Source organism: Prenolepis imparis, unplaced genomic scaffold (genome assembly GCF_030444845.1).
Source record: "Prenolepis imparis isolate NDT839.2.m4 unplaced genomic scaffold, iyPreImpa1.0 SCAF_8, whole genome shotgun sequence".
In the NCBI taxonomy this organism is placed as follows: domain Eukaryota; kingdom Metazoa; phylum Arthropoda; class Insecta; order Hymenoptera; family Formicidae; genus Prenolepis; species Prenolepis imparis.
The window spans coordinates 15501403-15524194 of NW_028141166.1; the positions used below are offsets into that span (position 1 = coordinate 15501403).

The 22792-nt window shown below is 32.5% G+C and overlaps 1 protein-coding gene across 22 annotated transcripts in view; it reads left to right on the forward strand.

Moving 5' to 3' along the window:
* Window positions 1-22792, forward strand: part of Foxp (forkhead box transcription factor P) — a 330454-nt gene that overhangs the window by 75121 nt on the left and 232541 nt on the right. For 17 of the 22 annotated variants that reach the window (XR_014425932.1, XM_083044679.1, XM_083044669.1 and 14 more), the window contains one exon: window positions 10925-10996. The exons of 4 other annotated variants lie outside the window; for them this stretch is intronic. Coding sequence is in view for 14 of the 18 variants with exons in the window: in XM_083044669.1 (XP_082900795.1) it covers window positions 10925-10996 (72 nt within the window). In the remaining 4 variants the exon portion in view is untranslated. Of the gene's footprint in view, window positions 1-10924; window positions 10997-15789; window positions 15831-22792 lie in introns of all 22 variants that reach the window. One more of the 22 variants, XM_083044683.1, reaches the window with a different exon arrangement.

Consider the following 22792-nt stretch of genomic DNA (forward strand, 5'->3'; position numbering starts at 1 on the left):
AATTGACCATGTGTTAAATAATAATTTTGTGTTAATAGATAGATAATTAATAGATATAGATAATTAATAGACAGAAACGTATTCACTTCTATATATGCCATTTTTGTCAAATCTCTTATATGATAAATTTATGAGATGTCAATCTCTCTCTAAGAAATTTCTCTAAAAATGATATAAGCACTAAATTATGACGAATATAAAAATAAATAATCAAATAACTATAAGTATATCAAGTAGCAGCTCTTTTATTTTGCGTTTCTTTTTTCTTCTACGATCGTTTTCACAAATCGTGGAGCTTGTTCGCGCGATTGCACTATCTTCCGGTGGAAAAAACGGAGATTAGCCGCGCGACGACGTTGCCTCGCAATATCGTGCCATCTATTTTGTAATAGAAACAACGGAAGAGCCTAATTCCGCGAGACTGCCTCGTTCTCGTCCTCCTCGCCATTAGACGTGCAGATACATGCCCGGCGCGCATGATGCCATTCCTATCTACCTATACTTACTTACCCCACAGCTACCTACCTACCTACCTAATTATACCGAGTGGTCCACTAGGAGCGATAAGCGATTTACATACCGAACGGCACGATGGATTTACCGCTCGGCTGTGTGCGACGTCGATATACTCGAGTCCCGGCCGAGCGGTTGAGCCGAGCCGAGCCGAGCTGAGCTGATCCGCGCCGCGTTTACTCGTCGACTTTGCTCCATTTTGCTCCTATTTCAGGAAGTCGGAGGAACGGCTCGCACACACAAATAGTGGCATTGCCATGCGCTGCATTTTCTCTTTCTCTTATTCGTATTCTTCACTCCGCGTTCACGGGAATAGTTGCTCTTTGCACTCCGCGCGGAACACGAAAGCGAACTGTCCCTTTGTTGACAAATTTATTATCATATTCAGTCTGCTAAGGATAATTCGTTCTTCTCACAAGAATGTTGCCAAAATAGAATCCTCCTGAATTTACGTATGACTAGCGTCAATCAATATTTTAAATTAAATATTAAAAAAAGACATATTTATGTCACTTTTTTGATAATAATTCGACAGGTTGTATTGAGATATAAAAATATGTAATATATGCATATTGTGTAATAGAATCGCGAAAAGATAGTGCTTGATGATGTAAATCTTATAATGTCGCGAGTTTAATAATTGATAAGTAAATCATTCACTCGAGGAAATAGGCACGATCGTGCCAAACGAGACAGATTTACTGTGTACTCTTCATTCTTAGCGGTTGTAGTATATTTCGCTTTGCTCGTAGTAATGCGTTTCAGCTTCCGCAATCGCGAGCTTATTGGGGACCGGTATATGTAGCCGTTTATTTGATCGGGATTATTTATTTCCATGACACCGTACCATTTAATTCGTATTAATAAATGTCTTAATCGATGTGTGCAATAGACTCGTTATATGCGCTATGGCTTATCGAAGTAGTACAAAGTTACATTTTAATGTTTCTGTAATATTGAGAAGTTGGTAGAAATATAAAAACAAATTATTATATGTATTGTATAAACTACGAATCAAATAGCGATATCTAATACACGTAAAGAGGATAATAATAATTTTAGAAATAAAGTCAAAAGTTAATCTTTTTATAAAATGTAGATCTTATTGTATTCGGAAAATAAAAAAGTTATATGAAATTTACAAACACGTTAAGCTTACGCTTTAAATTGAGAGAAAAATTATTTGTCGATAAATATTTTTGCTAATAATATTATCTTCGCAAATATCTAATTTTAGAACTGTGGGTCTTTTAAATTTAAAAGAAAAATAAAAAAGACATAATTCAAGATTTAAATTATACTTGAAATTTGGCAGAAAGAATATTATTTTGGCAGAGAAATTAATAGACTTTATTAATATATTAGATAAACACGATTTACTTTAAATTAGAATTACAAAAATTAATAATATAAAGAGGTAATGTGAATGGAATAGCTTTTAATATAATTTGTAGCCTTTCGTCGAATAGCGGCAAATTCAATTTGACTTCAAATCTGATTACGAGCACGAAATATATCGAACAAAACAATGAAAACAGGACTCTATTTTCAACGACACTTATTCTTAGAATGGCATAAATTTAATTGCGACAAGCGTAGCGACTCACAGCTGTAAATATGTATCGCGCTTGAATTATGACTTGGAAATATAGTGCAACGGCGATTATTTGATTCAGTTAATTATTCCTCTCTGGACAGGAAGCTTTCGAAGAATTGTCACTAAAATATTTCTAATTCTAACATGCATAACGTGAATTTATAACATATTGAAAAAGAAAATATCTGCTGACGACTTTATAGGAGGACAACGATATTCAATTAATGTGTTTCAAAAAGTAGTCATTAATCATAATTTTTGTTATATCAAATAAGATTATCTTGGAATAATCAGTACCAGAAATAATAAGCATTTTTTTATTTTACAGATACCTTTTTCTTTAACAGATCAGATACTTTATCAAGATGCTTCCTTTGAGTTATGAAAAATTAAAAATAAGCATCATTTTACGAATACATTTTTAGAAAAATAATTTGTAACATTGAAGACTATTATTCAAGACAACTACATGAATTTCGAAATTGGTTTAAGAGATGTGCATTTATTGTTAGACGATATATCGATTGTTTTTGGAAATATCTTCAGAATAAATTGTTGAAATTCTATAAAAGCATATGTTATGATATGTATTGACGAAGATATTTCAATTTCGATAATTTTGAAATCTAGGTTGACGTGCAAAATTTATTCTGTATTACGTTGCAATTATTAAAGAGTAAAAAGTGTATTCCATCACGAGCATATTTATTGACATTTGATTTTATAAACCGAAGATAATTATGAAAACGAGGTATACTCATATACAATAATATATGTTATATATGCAATAATAACCAAAATATTAAAATTTGCAAAATCTCGAAGAAAATGGAAATCTGACTTACGCCGATACAAAACTTCTATCACTTCTTTGCATAGGTTTGTTTTTCTCTCAGAAAATGGTAGACTTAGTGAAGTTAATATTTTTAAAGGAATAATGAATTCGGATTGCCTGGACCGCACGTCCTGGCTTTAAATCTTTTTCGTAAATAGATTATGGCGCGAGATAATGAAAAATTTACCAAGTCGCAAGTTATCTTGAAACTGCCCTCTTTCACTACAGCCTCTAATTCATAATTTATGGTGTTTACAAAACATTATTCATTGTATGTTTGCTTTGTTGCATGAATCAAATTATACTTTGTTAACAATACGAAACCGCTAAAGTTTAAAGAAGTGTTCGAGCATGATTAAAAATCGAAAATTCTTCTTCCGCCTATGAGAAATCATACAATTAACAACCTATTATCGTGCAAGATATATGTATGCATTTAGATGAATGTTATCTGGAAATTAATGGCAAGAGAAAATTAAAATATGAATCGTTATGTGCATTCGGATATACTGATGCTTCAAATAATGCCTTACCGTCTCACGTTCGTAAAAAATATAAATCTAGCATATGTATTTCATGACTTTACATTATATATTACATTTTGACTTCCATTAGATTTTATGTATCAATGATTGTATTTTCATGGACGTATTGTGCATTTCTCAGATTTCGCTATAAGCAAGTTTGAGTTAAAAATAAGATAAATATTATAAGTTATAATTCAAGTGTATATACATAAATGTCGAGATTTACGTCTGCAGTTAGTTATAGATAAGTTTAAGTACAACGAATTTGAGAATTATTCAATACTCAAAGCTACATTCTATTTATACAGTGCAATAATACATTTACGTAATGATCTTAGGTATAATTTTCAATAAAATTATTATCTTTATTAAAGTCGTATTTCCGTTTTAATTTGAGTTTCAATAATGAAATCGATATCTTATGAGTTAAAATATTTGATATAATGAACGAACGTAATTAAAATTTTGATTATTATATTTGTAGAATTGTAATAGATCAGTTACACAATTGAAGAAAAATATTCCATACAATTATTCTAATTACAAATAAAATAATTAATTATATTATTTTGAACAATATAGTAAAAATTATCTATCTATTAGCACGCGGATGTCAATTATCAATACAATTCCATGTGAATTAGCTCATCTCAATGCAAATGTCTCTCGCGATAATAGCTATCCCCGAAATCCGACAGACGGATTCCGGAAATTCGTGAGCTCGTCTATGTTTAGTCGCAGTGGCTAATTTACATCGGCACGATGATTTTTCTACAGCGCACGTGGTATCGCGAATATGTTGTGAACGGGACACGTTGAACTCACGGCACGACGACTATGAACAGCGGATTGGCGGTGGCTCATTCCCGTTGATAAATTCACGTTTGCGTGTGTCTGAATGCGCCATTGATGAGAGATAGAAGTGGTCAACGTCGGCCAAGAACCTAGTCCTGGCTTAGACCGCGTGTGCGCACAGAGACATTAGTATTAATAGTATTATATGAATCTAGAATAGAACGTATATTCAGGCTCCTATGTAGATACGCGAAGTGCGATTCGGTTCGCATCCGCGCGTGTTTTTTTTTTTTTTTTTATGAGCGAAAGATGGGTATGCAAATGTAAGGAACGCTAAAGAGTCACTTTTAAAAAGTCGACTTGCTAGAGTCTCGATCGTCGAGTCGTGGATCGAGCGCAACTCGCGCGGGAAAGAAAGATCGCGCCGATAAACTCGATGAAGAAGAGCTTCCCGGAAAATCGCGCGTCCTAAAGTCTCTACGCAACTCGCTGGGAATGCCATTAGGGTTAACGATCTCGGCGTGTCGGCGCGCGCGAACGGTACGGAGCGTGTGAAGGCGCGAAACACATATAGGCGCGACAACGGTCGAACAGATGCGAGCGAGTGCGTTTTTCGCATTCGCGATCGGATAAACGCTTCCCACTAGGCAAGCTACTCGCGGGCTTTTCAGGCCGCTCGTAATTATGGGATTAACAGTGATTTTATGTTGGATATTTTGTTTTCTTTTCAGTTATTAACGTTACAGATTATTTTATCATAGATTCATTACAGGCGTGCTTTTATTTGTTGAAGTTTGTTTCACATTTGCGGATTTGATATAATGCAGAGATGGATGATAAAATAAAAGTGAATCGAAAATACTGTGTTTTAAATTAACATAACAGTAAAAATATTAATCGATAAAATTTTTAATCAATTGTAAATTTTAAAAGTTTTATTATTTGTAAAAAAAAAAAATAAACTGTAAAGCTAGAATTTATCTTACATCTTTATTTTGTCTTGTTTTTTACAAATTTCTTGAAAATTTTTCAAAGTTTTTTTTTAAGTCTTGTTATATTTGATATACACAATTATTGAAGGAAATGTTTTTTTGCATATTTATGTGAAGTAAACAATACATTATAATAATTGCGACAAATATATATTTTTCAGTGTAAGAAGAAGAGTTGGCTTTCTGAAATAATCTATATAAAGTTACGAATAATTTTGTTAGTGTCACATATCTTAGTTTTGGACTTCACACCATTAACCAGAATTTATGCACGGTTAATTTTAAATATGATTTATGAGTCGCAGAAATTGCGAGAATTAACCTACTTAAAAGCAAGTGGATAATACCACATAAATTAATTATTTAAAATTTTGATTTAATATTTGAAGAATTCTGTTGTTTATATTGATTGAAACGTAGTTTTGTGTGTTTGATATGTGAAAGATTTTTTAGCTGATCATTTAAATCAAGTCTTTTGATTAAGTCCTCTATCTTCAGATATATTTATAGTAAAGAGTGTGTGCAAATTAGAGAGAATATTAGGTAGACTACCTATAATCATTTCAAATCCACTGTTTTTTTCAAGTTCTTTCATTGAAATGCTCGCGGCAGTAATTAAATAAAACGCGACTTTGTAATTCATATAAATGTTATAGATCATGTATATTTCATCTATATTCGAATCAGTAAAATTAATATTAGATTAAACTTTTATACTAAAAGATACAATTTTGATGCTAATCTATTTTTATTATAAAATCATCATATATTAATATGAAAATAATAAAAAAATATTCAGATCTTATGCTTAAAGCATTTCGTACATAATCTTAATATTAATATGTCATTATGTCAAAATGTTGCGTTACGATGCTTTTCAAGCATCTTGTATTTTTATCGAGTAAAACACATACGAATATAAATGACGCAGTTCGCTTTTGGCGACACATCGTTACCTTACGCGAAAGTATAATAAAGAGCACCAAGAGTATAATAACGACGGCTAGGATTTTGTACAGGGCCGGCGAACCGCAAACATGTGAAGTGGTGTCGCGAGGTGATGGGCTGAATATATATGTATGTAGGGTGGATGGATGATCGGAGAGGATGGCGTGCTTACTAGACGGCCGATTGTAATTATTTTTCCCCGATAACACACTGGTGCTGATCACATCTTGTGACTGAGTCGCGGATGAATCGGCGTCGAGTGTCGTCCCCTCATCAGCCCAGCTTCGCGTAAAACAACGAGGCAAAGTTAAGCGTTACCGGACCGTATTGGAACGAGAGACACTCTAGCCATGGGCATGAATTCGATATTGATACGGCAACGCGACCAGTATCGATCATACGAAGAGACAGTATTGTCAAAGATACAATGTTGAAGTATTTAGACAGAATGGTACTTAACAAAATATTTTGCTATAGAGAAATAAGACAAGTTGAATTTAAATATAGATACATATATGAGAGAGAAAGAGAATCAAGTATTTCTGATTTTAAATTATCAAAATAAATTCTTTATATATAAAGCATTTCATACGCAGTATTATTATCAAAAAGTACTTATATTAATTGCATTCTACATGTATAACATCGTAATTTTTGATTAAATATTTTTTAATCAATACTTATTTCTATTAGGAAAATATATTTATTACCTATGCTATTGTATTATTGGAACGTAAATACGAAAACAAATAAAGCGCGTGGAAATAGTTTCATAACTGATTTTATATCACGTATAATTATGAAATATTTCCGCGAGATTCTTCTTATTTTGATAATTTGATTATCAATTATTCTCCAATAAGCAATATTTTGCGCTCCAAATTGCTGGAAATTCCACACGGTGTTAATTGTTTTCGCGATTGCCGTGTTTTCTCGTAAAATGGCATGTAAAATGAAAAGTATGCGTTATGCAAATGATTGAAAATAATGCGCGATGTATATACACGATAAAACTGAACAAGTATTCAATGATCTTTATTACATTAAAAAGTAAAAAATTAATAAAAATAATGATTGATGGATTTTAAAACTTGATATGATCATAAATATATTATGAACGTTTGATAGCATTTATATATGGATGCTAAAACAATATAGAGCAAGATTGTCATTTCTCTTTGAAAGAAAAGTTTGTAGCTTATATTATATGTTGTGTTGCGTACGATAATATATCGCGTTATTTTAAGATTGCAAAATCTTATACATTTCGTTTCATCTCACATTTATCTAAGAGTAATTATACACGAAATATTTAGAATTGCAAGTAGATGCAATACAGAGGTTCTCTACTTGAACTTACTTTATTAATTCAATCAGCACATTATCAAGTGCTAATTCGATACTGAAATTTATATTCACGGCATATTGTTAATAACGATATATTGTGCTCGACAACACATTATCGTGCCACATCGTTTCACATGCGACAAACGTTGTGCTTCAGGAGCCGTTCGCGCATCTAAATCAACTGCTAGAGCGAACAGATTACGATGATGTTGGTAACAGGGTTTCAGGTATCGTAAGGAACCGCCCGACTCGGATTTATCACCGGCTGCTTCGTTATTTACCGGATTACCGGCCAATTAACTCGCGCTGCGAGGTGCAAACCCGTGGAAAATCGATCGGGCGAATTTATCGGGTGTTCGCGCGTGAGGTTGTATGTAAAATAACACTGTGATGCTATCAGGCTGTCGCAATGTGCGAAAGGGAGAAATCGTCCCCAAGCTCCTTCACCTGCCATCCCACCCAGTTCCAACCCGGTTGGAACGAGTCGAGAGAACGAGTCGGTGGGTGCCACGAGCAGGCGAACAGATGCACTAAAGAGTTCCTCGACTTTACGGTTCGATCCTGAAAGTTTCTTTCCTTCTGCCTAGCATCAACAAGAGTTTAGGAAATTCCCATTTTATCTGTGTGAAAAAGTGAGGGTAACGTGTGTGTGCAGGAATATATAAGGAAGATCTTCGTGTATCGTAATGTTTCCTTCTTTTAGAATGAGAGAGAATGCTAATAATTTTCCTTAATGTTTTCCTTAAGTAACAAAAAAAAAAGATATCGTTATTATATTCATTTATGTGAGAAGATGAAGATCTTCCTGTATCGTAATGTTTCCTTCTTTTAGAATGAGAGAGAATGCTAATAATTTTCCTTAATGTTTTCCTTAAGTAACAAAAAGAAAGAAGGATATCATTATTATATTCATTTATGTGAGAAGATAAAGATCTGACAATATCATCATTTTATCGGATGCATCACTTCTATTTCTTTCCTCGAATATCATGACGTACATGATTAATTAATTCAGCGTGAAAAGCTACCGTCGAGTAGAATGAGATAGCTATTCTATCACTGATCTATCACTGTTTTTACAAAATATTAATGTCTGTGCGACAAATACAGATTTAAGATATTTCAATTATAATTCGATTTAATCCTTCGAAGATGAATGACCTGCTATTGTTTGTAGTTGTTATTCTGATACTAAAGAACAGAATTCTCCTTAAACTTATATCGTGATAAAAAATATCATGAATATATAATCATATTATTATAAAGTTATGAAACATGTTTTTACTACAAAATAAATGAACTACTATTTTTATATCGAGAAACATGTAATTGTTACATTGGGACTTTTCAAATGCCATAATTACCTCGCACAGATATGATTATGTAATTCATCGTCGTCCACGATTATCTATGAGTTTGCGTCTGAGAACCATTAACTACCGCGACTAACCGTCATAGGTGTTAAATATTAAACTCAGTCACGCGGGGGTAGACGCGCTTTAGAAATCTCGCCAGACATTGTCGCGCTCTCATTTGGGATATGATATTTAACGAAGCTATGTCAGAATATGCGACGGCATGTTACGGAAATATTACATGTAATATTTGATCACTCATTACTGTCTCTACGAATCAGATATTTTTATTACTCGGAATAATCCGATATGGTTTGATGCTTCCAAACGTGAAATATTGAGAGGCTACATTGCATTCTCATCCACCGCAAGAGACGCTTTGATAAACATGTAACGTCATATACGTCTCACTATTTTACTTGCTTTGTATAAAATATATCTCTTATACTTTTATTTACTTTAACAGATTATTTTTTAAAATTAAATAAAAGAGGTTTGAAAAAATATATAAAATATATTACATTTCTTTTCAAATTTATTATTTATATATCTAATATAGAAAGTAATGATTTCTATAATTTTTTCTTTACTTTTATTATATATTGTATTAGAATTTTCAATATATTTTACATAATCAGGTCTTGTTGTGCTACTTGTTATATCTTTCGAAAGATGAGAATACAATGGCACTTTTTATATACAAAGCCATCTGCAAATGAAGACAGTTGATAAGGGTTGGGCGGAGGGTTGGAATATGATTAGTATATCGTTATAGAGGCATCATTTCGGACACTTAAATTTATTGAGCAATTTTCACCGTGTTATGTACTGCTGCCACGACCCTCATAAAAGACAAGGGTGTAAATTGAGCATCGTAAACGACTCCTTCTTTCTAATATTTTACTGCGTTAAAATTTCGAAGTTAATTAAAGAAAGCAGTTTGACGACATTTAGAATGTTATAGGCGAGCGTAATGTGAAATGTAATAAGACTTGCGACGCGAGAAGAGCGGTAAACAAAGGGAGTAAGTGGCCCGTGTTCATTTTCCAGACTTTTACGAGTTTTAAAACTTCCTTCTTTTCTTCCGCGCACCGATATTTCGTAAACAATTAAGCCGATAGACCTAACCTTTCGCTGTGGTTTTGATGGAAGAAATTGTGGAAAGTTAAATACGCGTTGGAGAATAATTATGTATGAGTGTTTGTACAATATAATAAAAAGGAATATTTTTTTACATTTAATTATTTAATTGGATTAAAATTTTAATTTATTCGCTTATAAAATTTTATTTATACTTTTAACTTTTACAAATATAACGAAGAATTATTTATGCAAAATTATTATACCATTGTGTACAAAATAAATCGTTATTTTCTCTCGAGACAATGGATTGCAGTAGATTCAGAAACTATATGAGACAAATATATTTTTTTTTTACTTCTACGAATAAGACAGAGACAAAGTGGTATGTAGCAATCATTTCCGGCGAGTGATCGCGCTTTCGTAATTAGCTGCCCGAGAAGTAAGCGTCGCTTCTTAATTCCGCATCGATTGGCAGAACTTACCTTCCCTTCCCTCCGCCGATCGTTGGCCTCTCACCGAAGGGAGTTTTTTCAGCGGGCTGCTCAGAAACGCGGAAAATCGTGAAAAATGCTTTAAATTCAAGGCGATTTGATTGATTGTGTTAATAAGAAAGTTTCCTTCCTTTCTTCGTCATCCCGCTCTTATCTCGGCGCTTGTGGAAAGAAGCGGGGGTGTTTTAATCGATCGGTTACCATTGATTACGCATGATTAATGAACCTCTTGAAATATGGAAAATATAAACCCCGGTACTAACAAAACCTTCGTGCTTTACGGCATGATACGCGGAGAAAGTAATTAATAGCGTGAAAGCTGTTTTTTCCGAGGCGACCATTGTTCGCGGTTTTTGCTATCTTCGTGTACTGAAAATATGAGTATTTCTTATTTTCTGGGATGTTTGGCTAAACTAAGTATACCTTTTCTGTTTGTTTCAGGTAAGGGCAACTGTTACTCGATGTTACCATTCGCGTTGCGATAAACATTCGTCCTTCGCGACCCGACTCCAGGTACGATACCTTATTATTGAAACGATATTTTAGTTTTCATTACAAACATTTATTTGCCGCACTTACTCGTATTGCGATGCTTCTTAGTCTTCTGCTTTAAATCCAGATATTCCGACGTATAAATCTTTTTATATTGATCATTATTAATGGCATTTAAAGGTATCATAACTTTATCGTAATTTTATAAGTTTGCAAAGTTTCGTTTCATTCAACATTGTATTTTTCTATTTGTGCATAATACGGAACTCACTGTTTGAGAAACTTTGGCTCGGTAATTACGCCGCAAGTTGTCGAAATTGTCGATTAATAATCTATTAAATCAGCAATTTTTGTTTGTGCTAAGTAAAAGAAGACGGGGAAGTTTTCTCTGTCTTTCTTCCTTTTGCTTTCGCGCATTAATTATTGCCATGATAAGTTGCCAATTCTGTTATTCAGCCTCGCCGTTCCCTGTCAGATAAGAATTAAGAAGAAATTAAAAATCCATTGGATTTATAATCTCCTTCTTTCATCGTTTGTATTCATGGATACGAAATACGTTTGTGCTTGAATTTATAACGCCAGTATTAAGATAATAGTATACAAGAGATACGTAACTGTAATAAATTAGAAATTGTTAAGTACAAATGTTTTGCAATTTATTATATATTATTTAGTTTATAATGATTTAATTTATAATGATGACATTTAAATGAGATAGATTTCTTATTTTGAATTCTTTAAATTTCTTAACTTTTAAACATTATATATTATAAATATAAGACAAATAAATATTTTTTTGAGTGCAAAATTTGAGTAAATTTATCAAATTGAGTAAAGAGGTAGAATAACAGATTAGAGCAACAGATAACTTTATTATATAATTCATAAAAATTATTATTATTATGGTAGCAATATTATTTATAAAAATTTTGGATAATAATCTTATAATCACATAATATGCCAAATGCATCAAATGCTATCGTTGTGTGTGCTTTAAAATTTATTTGAAAATGCTAACAAGACAATACCCTATCGATTATTCGTTCCTGTAAACGAATGAATTCAGAGCTAACAAGTTTGATCGCCTTATAGAGCGATGGTTCTTGTGTACGAGCGGGTGTCTATATAATAGTTGTCCGTAATTGGCAATACTGATCTGCCCCGTTAAATTACAGACAATGCACATCTTATAATGTTGTGCGGTACCATTATACTCTGCCATTCCCTTCCGCGTTATTTCGCTTCCCATTTCGCTTCCCGTTGCCTGTAACAAGTCCACCAGTCTACGTAACGCCGGTATTGTCCAGAAATTTATCTCGAAGCGATCTGAGTTTGAAGGTTTTCTTTTATTCTATGTTATATTGTTTCGTTACTTTCAATGATCATTCATTAGTCGTAGAGTACAGAGCATCGATTCTCGAGAATCCGTCTCTATAGTATTTCAATGTTTACGCAGTTTTACCTTCTTTAATTTAGCACCCCTATCATGATAACTCAAATTTGTATGTATGGCATAATTCAGAAATAATTTTCTATGAGATTTTGTTATTAATATATTTTTAATTGAACTTATTGTTTGCAAAATATATTGAAAAAATAATGAAAAATGCTTTAACCCCATTTCGTATCGCTACGAAAATAAACTATATATATTAATGTAATTTATTATTTTTAACTGTTGCATTATTATAAATTAAAATTTATATGTACTTATATCTGTGTAATAATTTGCAAATTTATGTTTCAAGGGAAATTAAGATGAAAAACTTAACACTCACCGATATGATGCGCAACAGCGGAGTTATAGGACATAATGTTGATCTGTAGAATAGAAATATATTTAAATAATATAAAACGATCTAATTAAAGTAATTAATTCTAAATTAATTGAGTTTATTCCAACAAATAATTATTGCGCTTTATTAAATTTTTATATATGCCGTTCATATAATATTTTATAAGAGAAAACAATTTTTTAATATTTGCATTAAATGGATAAATGTAAAATTAATATTTTTATATAAATAATCTAAAGAACTCTTTCACTAAATTATATATATATATATATATATATATATAAAAAATTATTAATTATAGGTAATCTTTGTTAATTATTTTTTATAAATATTTCTAGAATATTTTATACATATTATATTACGCAAATGATGTAAAATGAGTTATTATCGCCAAGATAAGTGAGCAATTTTACAAATTATAAATGAATAAAACTATAAGTCGCTCATTTCATGGTTGGTCCGCCGATTTCTGATGCCTCCTTCTCTTGGTTACTACTTATTGCTCCTTAATAGCACTCACCTGACACTCGTGAAAACGATAATTACGATTACGCGTTAATTATCAAAATGAGTACGATCGTGTGATACTTTAGCACTCGCCACGTTAATTACACACGACGCATACTTATTTCGTTATGAAAAAACGTGAAAACTATGGTTACACGAAACTGATTCGTTCGGCATCGAAAATTCGTGCGACCGAATATAATATTATCTCTGCTGTTAAAGAATAGTATACGCATTTTATGATAATTTTCTTAATTATAACACAAGGAATACGACGACACGATATGAAGGGCTTCGCATTGTTACCTTTCTACTCGACTCTCATCGTGCAAATGACAACAAAGTGTATTACCATGCTTTTTTTTATTTGAAAATAATTAGCAAATTTAATTTAAAATAAAATTTAGAGTGGTAATGTGCAAAAAATATTTAAAACCAATTCTTTGTTTAAAGAAATAATTATTATTGGAATAAAAATTGCAATAAAACTAGAATTTATAATTTCTATAATTTGTCGCTTTGATTCTTATTTAAAATGTGCATTGCGCGAAATATTTGCTTTCATAATTAGCTATCGCCTTATTTCATCCCAGTATGCTTACGAATTATTAATCGCGAAAATTAATTAATCAGATAGACTGATAATCTTGTTTATTAGCGAATGATTATTAATTTCTTACTAGTACGACAAATACTATAACATGTCAAACGATTCTTTATGAGAATAATTGAAAATTATAAATATTTGCGATTAATTAACTCTCGCAATGGACGATTAATTTGTAAGCATTATATATAAAACGATGACTGTTTATTAAAGTAAATGTTTCTAATAATTAATATGTTTTGAATAAATGTATTGAAATAACAGGAGATAGAAATTATAAATTATTATTTTATTCTTTTTTTATGAGCAATAATTGTTTTCTTAAAGATAAAGTTTTCTTATATTTTAATATATCTTGCATTACTTTTTGAATTTTTCGCTGATTTAAATATGAGTTGTCTACATGTTTATAATAAGAGAACGTAATAATATTATAAAATTGAGTAATTCTCAAGTAATGTTATATATCAACCGTTTATTATAATTATATTAATAAATTCGAAATTAGAAAGTATTCTGTATATATATATATATATATATATATATATATATATATATGTATTTACTTTGTAGCGCGTTAAATATTTTACGGCATCAACATTATTACGGAATTACGGATTTTTTCTTGACACGTGATATTTGGCGCTCCTTGTGACGTAAGCGCGCTACTGTATGTAAAGGTTATATGCGGTTACATTCACGCGGTGAGAGTCTAATGGAAAAGTAACAATGCAAAGCGCTTCGTATCATATTGTCATATTACTTGTATTATAATTAAAAATAGCAAAAGTGTTATAGAATTCATGCGTATACTATTCCTTAACAGTAGAAATAGTATTGTGTGAAGTTGGTCGCGCGATTTTTCAGTGTCGAACGAATCGTAGCTTCGTATAACCTAATTGTCGCGCGTTTTCGTAGTATAATAAGGTGTGTATCATATTCAATTAATCTGGCAAGTGCTATATAAAGTGCTACGCGATCATCATTTGGTGATTAGTGCGCGCATAATCGTAATTATTGTTTTCGCGAGTGAATGTTATGTGAGTGCAATTAAGGAGCAATAAAGAGCAAACAAGAGAGGAGGAGGAGGCCCGGGGAGGCATCGGGCATTAGCGGAGTAACCATGAGGTGAGCAATTTATAATTTTATTTATTTATTATTTGCCAGTTGTCAAATATTGCTTGTTTATATATATATATATATATACATATATATACACATATGTTTATATCTTGTGATAACTCATCTTACATTGTTTGATGTAATAATTATATATGCATATATATATATATATATATATATATATATATAAAAATGGGACACCCTGTATATATATATATATATATATATATATATATATATATATATATATATATATAATGTGTATATATATTCTAGAAATATTTAATATTATACGTTACTTATAATTAATAAATATATATATATGTATATATATATATATATATATATATATATATATATAATATAATTAATAAATATAATTAATAAATACATATATATGTATTTATTAATAAATATATATATACATATATTTATGTATTTATTAATAAATATATATATATATATATGTATATATACATATATATATATATATATATATAATATTTGAGTATTGTTTACACATTTTTGTTACACAAATAATATATTATATACATATACATATATAATTAGAGATTTGCAATTCTTTAGATTATAAAAAAATTAATTTTATTCATTTTATACAATCTTAAATTTAAAAACAAATTTTTTACGAAAATTTCTTTTAACAGTTTAAACAGAAAATTTAATAAAGTACAATTATTATTTGTTGGAATAAACTTAAAAATTTTAGAATTGATTATTTAAATCGCTTTATATAATTTGAAAATATTTGTATTTTACAGATTAACATTATGTTCTACAACTACCGTTGCGCATCGTATCGGTGAGTGTTAAGTTTTTCATTTTAATCTCTTTCGAGAGAGATTTCACGGAATGTTTCAAAATTTGCGAAACAAGATACAATAACAAAAAGTTTTCGAAAAATTAAGTAATAAAAGTATTTCACAGATTTTATATTTTAAGCAGTAGTTTTTGAGATATAAAAGTTTCAACTCTGACAAATTATATATATGATATTTTAAGACAGTTGTCTTAAATCCATGTTCATGAATCGTGCATCTAATACAATTAACGATGACGTATTGGGAGACCTTTGTTAACTTGATAGCTTCGCAACAAATTCGAAAAAATTTTAATATTGAAATCTGAAAGAGAATAATGAATATTTTACATTAATATAGTTTATTCTCAGGAATATGGTCGTTGAAGCATTTCTCATTATTCTTTCCGAACAATAAATTCTAGATCAACAAAATTGTAGTAAATTAGCATTTAATTATACTATACGTATGATTTCTGATAGTAAAGTAAACGGAATTAACAGAGAACGCGCCGCTTATAAAAATCCTCGTTTTATAAAAAATAATATAACAATAAATGCGAACTTATTATATGAGATATGAAATATTAGATAAAACATTAGCCCCTTTTGAAATTGATTATCACAACGCAATGATATTAAACAATGCTAAATACACAATATGATATTATCGATAATTTAAAATATAAATTATTGTTTGAAAAGCTGTTAAATGTATTAAAGTTTTACGTTTGTTCTTTCCTTAAAATAGATTCTTTATAATTAAAAATGAGATTTGAGGTATTATAATATATTTTAACAGAATAATAGAGTATATATAAAATTACATAAAAATGAGAAATTTTAGATATTCGTATTATATGCAAAGTTACATAAAAGTAAGAAATTTTTAATATTGGTGCTACAAAGAAAACGATAAATGAATCTTTCTGTAACAAACATGAAACAACAACTCTCTCTCTCTCTTTCTCTCGAATTAGCTTTATCAATAACTAGCTTCATCAATTCTCGATCGTTTCTTTAGAACACACTTTCGGTCGCCTTCAAAGTCGATCTAAAATTTAGGTTCACATCTCACGCGGGTGGCGAGGGAGGAGTTCGTTGAGGGTGGACCCTTTTACCGGGGGCAAACACAAAATGCATTATTTATTGCCCGTAGCGGCTGGCAATTCATCGAATTCTCGCTAAAAGCGAAAGAGTTGAGGTCGAGGGTTGGCACTCGTGCAACGCGAGGTGCGTTCGTCGGAAACGGCCGTGGAGGTAGGGTTAAGTGGTACCTTTTTTCCTTTCCATCCCTTTGCACATTCTCGCGTATACAACGCATTCTCTCATGTGATTGCAAACTTTCCATTTCTTCTTATATCAATATTTTTTTATATATTCTTTGTGTTTTATATTAATGATACGTTCAATGCAATGTTGTTGTGCCAGAAATTTTTTGCGATTTGTTTTTTATTTTTAATGTCAAAGATTTTTAAGGGTAAGAACTTTTTTAAAAAAATAAAATAGAAACACGAGAGAAAGAAAGAGAAAGACGTGAAATAACTTCATCAAATCTTTTTCAAGGATATCTGAAATCCTTTTATTATATTTGTAAATTATATTTCTAGATTATTTTAATATTTTTCTAAATATAATTTATAATATAAATATTTATAGGCAAATTCACACATCTTATTTTATTCTTCGTTTGGAAAAAGACAAAATTGTTTTCCTTCTATGTTCTTAAAATTAGATTGTCAAACTTTCTATTTTCAACGAGATCAATAATTATCTCTACAAGTTTATATTTTCGCGACTTACGTTTCTTTTTAAGAACGAATCACCCGTAAATTTTCGCAGCACTAATTGCCAAGGGAGCGGACAAAATTCGTCGGTAAAAGGGTATCGCGAGGGGATGCACAAAGTGAATCGAATAAACGTCCAATCCGGGTTGTCCGTCCCTCTCTTTCTCTTTCTCTCTCGTTTCTCTGTTCTGTGATTTATGTTAATGTTTTTGTCTCGGAAGCGAGATACACCAAAAGGCGATTCGATTCGCACGGGCGCGGCACCCCCGCAGTTTTCGCTACGGCGCGGATTAACTTAACTACCTTAAGACGGCAATAAAGGTCGTCGACGCGATTTAACCGGTTCCCTTTTACTGCGGCACCGATGCCCTGGCGCCCGTAACGTTAAACCAATGTCTAGGTTACATATTGACGGTAATGGGAAAAGTTTGGTCTTTCGGTATCTGCTTTCGCGCGGGGGTGCGTCGATCAATCAATCGGACCTCGCGGGCCCCACTAAACCCTTTCTCCTTGGTTCCGCCTTTTTCCTTCCGTTCGCTCGACGACTTCTGATCGGTATTTTAAAGTTTTTTCATCCTATAGTCATGGCAGTTGCAAAGATTATTTGAATGGTGCCACAATGGTGCAAAGATAATTCGAACATTGAAATGTTCGAGAACCGAGAAATTTTTGTGGAGCATAATGATATTCAACTTATGTTAGCTGTTTTTCTTATATATAATAAATTCGTTTTTTAAATGTTTCTTTATAATATAAATGCTGAATTTTTTCGAGCAATTTATATCGATAAATTTATTTGATAAAAGTTTTATTAGTTTTAAGAAAATTAAAAAAATATAAATACTACAAATAATAAATATAGAATAAATAAAAATATATATTATATATGAGAGTATTATATGAAAAATTAATTTAAAAACATGCGCGTCTTATGTAAAAACTTTTGCGATGATTTATTAATCTAAAATAATTTTTTTTGTGGCGTGAAATGAAAATATAAGTTATCGATCATAATATTTTCTTCCACTCATTCTCTTTAATCGAGTATGCTCGAGACTCAATAAACTTTTCATAAAGTTAGCATTAAATAAATACAATCAAACGATTATAAATTCAATCTCGATCGAAGATACATCGATATTTGAGGGTCGACTATGGAAGAAATAAAGGATTAGTAAAACGAATGAGAAAATGTGGGGGGGGGGCAATCGAATAAAGTTCTTAATAATGGAATGTACTTTATTGTTCTCGATACCTCTTATCGATACTTACAATATCTGCATATCGCATACAATATTTGCATATCCCCGTGAATTTTTCGACGTCGAAACTATGAAAATTTTATAAATAGCAGATTCTTTACAATTTTTACTAGAAAGCTGAAAGTCTAGTCTTCTAATAAGATAAGATCCCTTATACTGCCAACAACATTATACTGTCGACAACCGGAGATCCCTGTAGACGTAGCGGATTACAATACGCGACAACTCGGTATATAGCTGTCGTCGGATCACTCTCGTAGAAACCGTGAAGCACGACGAGGAGGGTAGCGGATATGCGCCCCGATAGTCCGTATATCGCATAATAATCGCTCTCCGGACTTAGCTGCGGCCCGCGAAGGGATCGTCCTCTCTCCAGGTTAAATCGCCGCGTAAACGCCTCGGTATATGGATCGCCATGGATTTCGTTTCGGAATTGGCGCGAGCGAGTGAGGCTCTTAGATAAGGTAATCCGGACCTCGAAAACTCGTCGAGAACATCCCTGAAAATACCCTCGCATGCCGGGCACTGTGTACCTGCCGGGAAAGCCTTTCGGCTGGTTAAACCCTTTCGTGGCGGAGGAAATATAGCAGTAAAATTAAAAATTTTCTTGACGATTATTTGATTGGTTGATGCTGTGATATCATTTGCTACTATGTGACAAATCTGTAGTATGAGAATTTTTACCGTGTTTCTTATAATAATATCTTCATATTTTTAATATTATAATGAAACTCGAATACATCTTTGTCGTTTCATTACATGTGCTAACATCAAATTAGCTGTGTGTTCGTTTTAATAATAAAATTGCATATGATAACGCGATTCAATATTTGACATCCGGGAAGCGGTTACATCTTATCGCGCGTTTTATATTTCGCTTAACAGCGGTTTAGAAATAAAACGCGTTTATAAGAATAAGATATAGCGTTGATAATTATTATTATAGTTCATATATTTGAGAAATAAGCACACGGTTTTTTGACATGAATATTATAATTAAACAATTATACAAAAATATCCGATATTAAAGGTATTAAATAAAGTTTAAAGCAATCCGGTTCCTCTCGATTGTCAATCAATCAATTAATTATACTTTACTAATTATACTTTAATGAAAGTCTTAATTATATAAAAACACTAAGCCATATGAAAGTAACGCGGAATACGTTTCTATACGCATACAACAGGTAGAATAATAGAAGACAATTGTTAAAAAAAAAAAAAAAATAGCACGCGACGAGAAAGTAATAATAAGATCATAACATACGAGTTTCCAGAGAAGTCGCAATTATATTCGAGTCTCGGAGAACATTGCGGTATGTAATGTACGTAAAACTGACGGCGGTTTAGAAACGAAATTAGCACGTGGTGAGCGACAGTGAGTTCTCACGTATATCGTCGCATAATTCTTTTCCAAGGATAACGACGCGTACTTTTCTCGGCAGCGGCCGACGAGCGAGAAGTGACGGAAAGGGGGATTCTCCTGGTACCTGATGCAATTAACTCGCTATTAGCGGAGCAGACGTTGAGCAGGAGGCCCGCCGTTACGAAAGTATAGCCCGCTGTACGTGATTAAAGCGGGAATTCGTTACGGGCGCACCGGCACGGCCCGTCGATAAGATTAATTGATAAATGGCTGAATCGATTGGCGCCGTTGTAGTTTCGTTACGATGGCTTGGTGGGGCCTCGCCGGCTGGCAAGATAAATATCTCGTCGCGCGATGCTGTAACCATATAATCGGGTTTAATTCGAGCGCACGTAACTCCGCAGGACGGCGGTGATACATGAAAGATTATCATTACCGCGTTGATATCGGTCATTAGCCGCGTGCATCCAGCGCATGCATTTCCCACGATAACAATTGCAATAGATTTTGTCGAATTAAGCCGAAAAAATTGGGATAATTTTTTTTATATTATCTCTCTCCATATTCTAGTTTCGCAGCTTTGTGTGACATCTTTTTGTTGATATTAATATATATATATATGTATATACATATATCGAAAGAGAGCGTTATTTCATAACCACTGTAAATTTTGATTATATATAAACAATTCTAATTAGTTCTATTTTTTCTTCGCTTCTCTGTGAGATGCATAGAATAAAATAAAATATTCTGATTAAGTGATCGCCCCGTGTGTTACGTGATCGTTATTTAATATGCAGAGCACGTATGTATGACATATGTATATATATGTATATGTATATACGATGATGAAAGACTCTGATGTGCTTTTCCCGGAAAGAAGTCCGGCCGAATATTTTTACAAACGACGCATCACCGTGTATATGTAGATTGTCGTCAGTTTGTGAGGACGTCGTGATGTTTCCACGAAGCACCGGGAAAAACATGTATTAACGCGAGAACAAGTAAATAAACTATCTAGGCAGGAACATCAAGCGGCGAGAAGCTGCTGTAGATGAGACATCCTGTCGATGGTGGGGCAAAAAGTGATGGCGAGGGCAAGGCAAATGTGTACAGTCTGTGCGTAGGTTCATCACGCTTCACGTGTTCGAATAGCCATGTTACTCCGATGACGTTGCCGTTCGGAGAACAACAAGATGAAGGCATACCATGTTGCAAAACGATATTTAGGTCGATTCTACAAGGAGAAAATTATCGTTTGGAGATTACAGTAGTGTACTAGACAGATTGGTGCCGCACCCGAATGATGTAACTTCATCCAACACTTACTACTTCTCGCGCTTCGAGCAAAAGGAATGTTAAATAGAAAGTACTTATATATTCAGCTATATAAAGCACGCGATAACATTGTAGTCTTCACGCTAGATTTGCGCGTTATTAGCATTTTAATATTAGTAAACATAATTAATATTTAATATAATTAAAATATCCTACATCTTTTCATTAAATTATGAAGAGTTATTGAGTCAACAATTTAATTTGATCCCACTATCAAAAGACGTTTTAAAAACATTTTATCAGATCGTTTTATCTGCTTCGATCAAAGATCGTGTTGTGGTCGTCGTAAATTATAATGATTATGACAAGTAAACCCGCGCTATCTGGCCGAGTATCGTTTAAAGAGTCGGATACGAAAACATTGTGAAAGAAACGTCATCCGTGGAAGCCTATCACTGCAACGCTTGATGCTACGCTGTTGCATTGCGAGGTGTGAAGAGGGAAGACAGGGCATTCATACGGCACTGTCACACTCGGCGAATGCACAAAAACGTGAGCGACAGAGATCGACGAAGGCAGCGGACCATGGCAATTCGTGGGAGGAGGTTAAAGCTCGCTTTACAGCGAATTCCGCGCCTCATCAATATCGTCGATCGACTGTCCATGAACAAATAAATAGTCGGAATTCAAATGAGAACGTTTAAGAAAACTTTGCAATCGCAATTACCGTGAGAAAATATGTGAGAATATATATAAACTATAACGAGTATGTACAGGGTGTCCGGTGGTTCGCGTTTCACCTGTCGTGGGCAGATTCCTGGGATCATTTGGAGACGATTTTTCCTCAGCGAAAATGTCGAGGGAGGTCATCGTTTTTTGCATGTTCCCAATTTTTGTCATCATGTATTTTTGTAACTAAGCCTTAAATTAAAATTCTATTAAAGTAAACTCTATCTGAAATTAACTGAAGAATGTGATTTTGTTAATATTTTATTTCCACGAGGCTTAGTTTGTGAAAAAACACTTTATTTTCAATCGCTTATAACTCGAAAATTATTGGTGCCTCGACATTTTCGCTGAGGAAAAATCATCTCCAAATGATCCCAGGAATCTGCCCACGACAGGTGAAACGCGAACCACCGGACACCCTGTATATAACGTACTTGCGCAACCGATCGATGAAGAATTATGTCACACTACTCTAAAAATTGACGCTGGTAAAACTGACAAAAGTATCAAGAGGAGACGAAATAATCTATAACATGATGCATT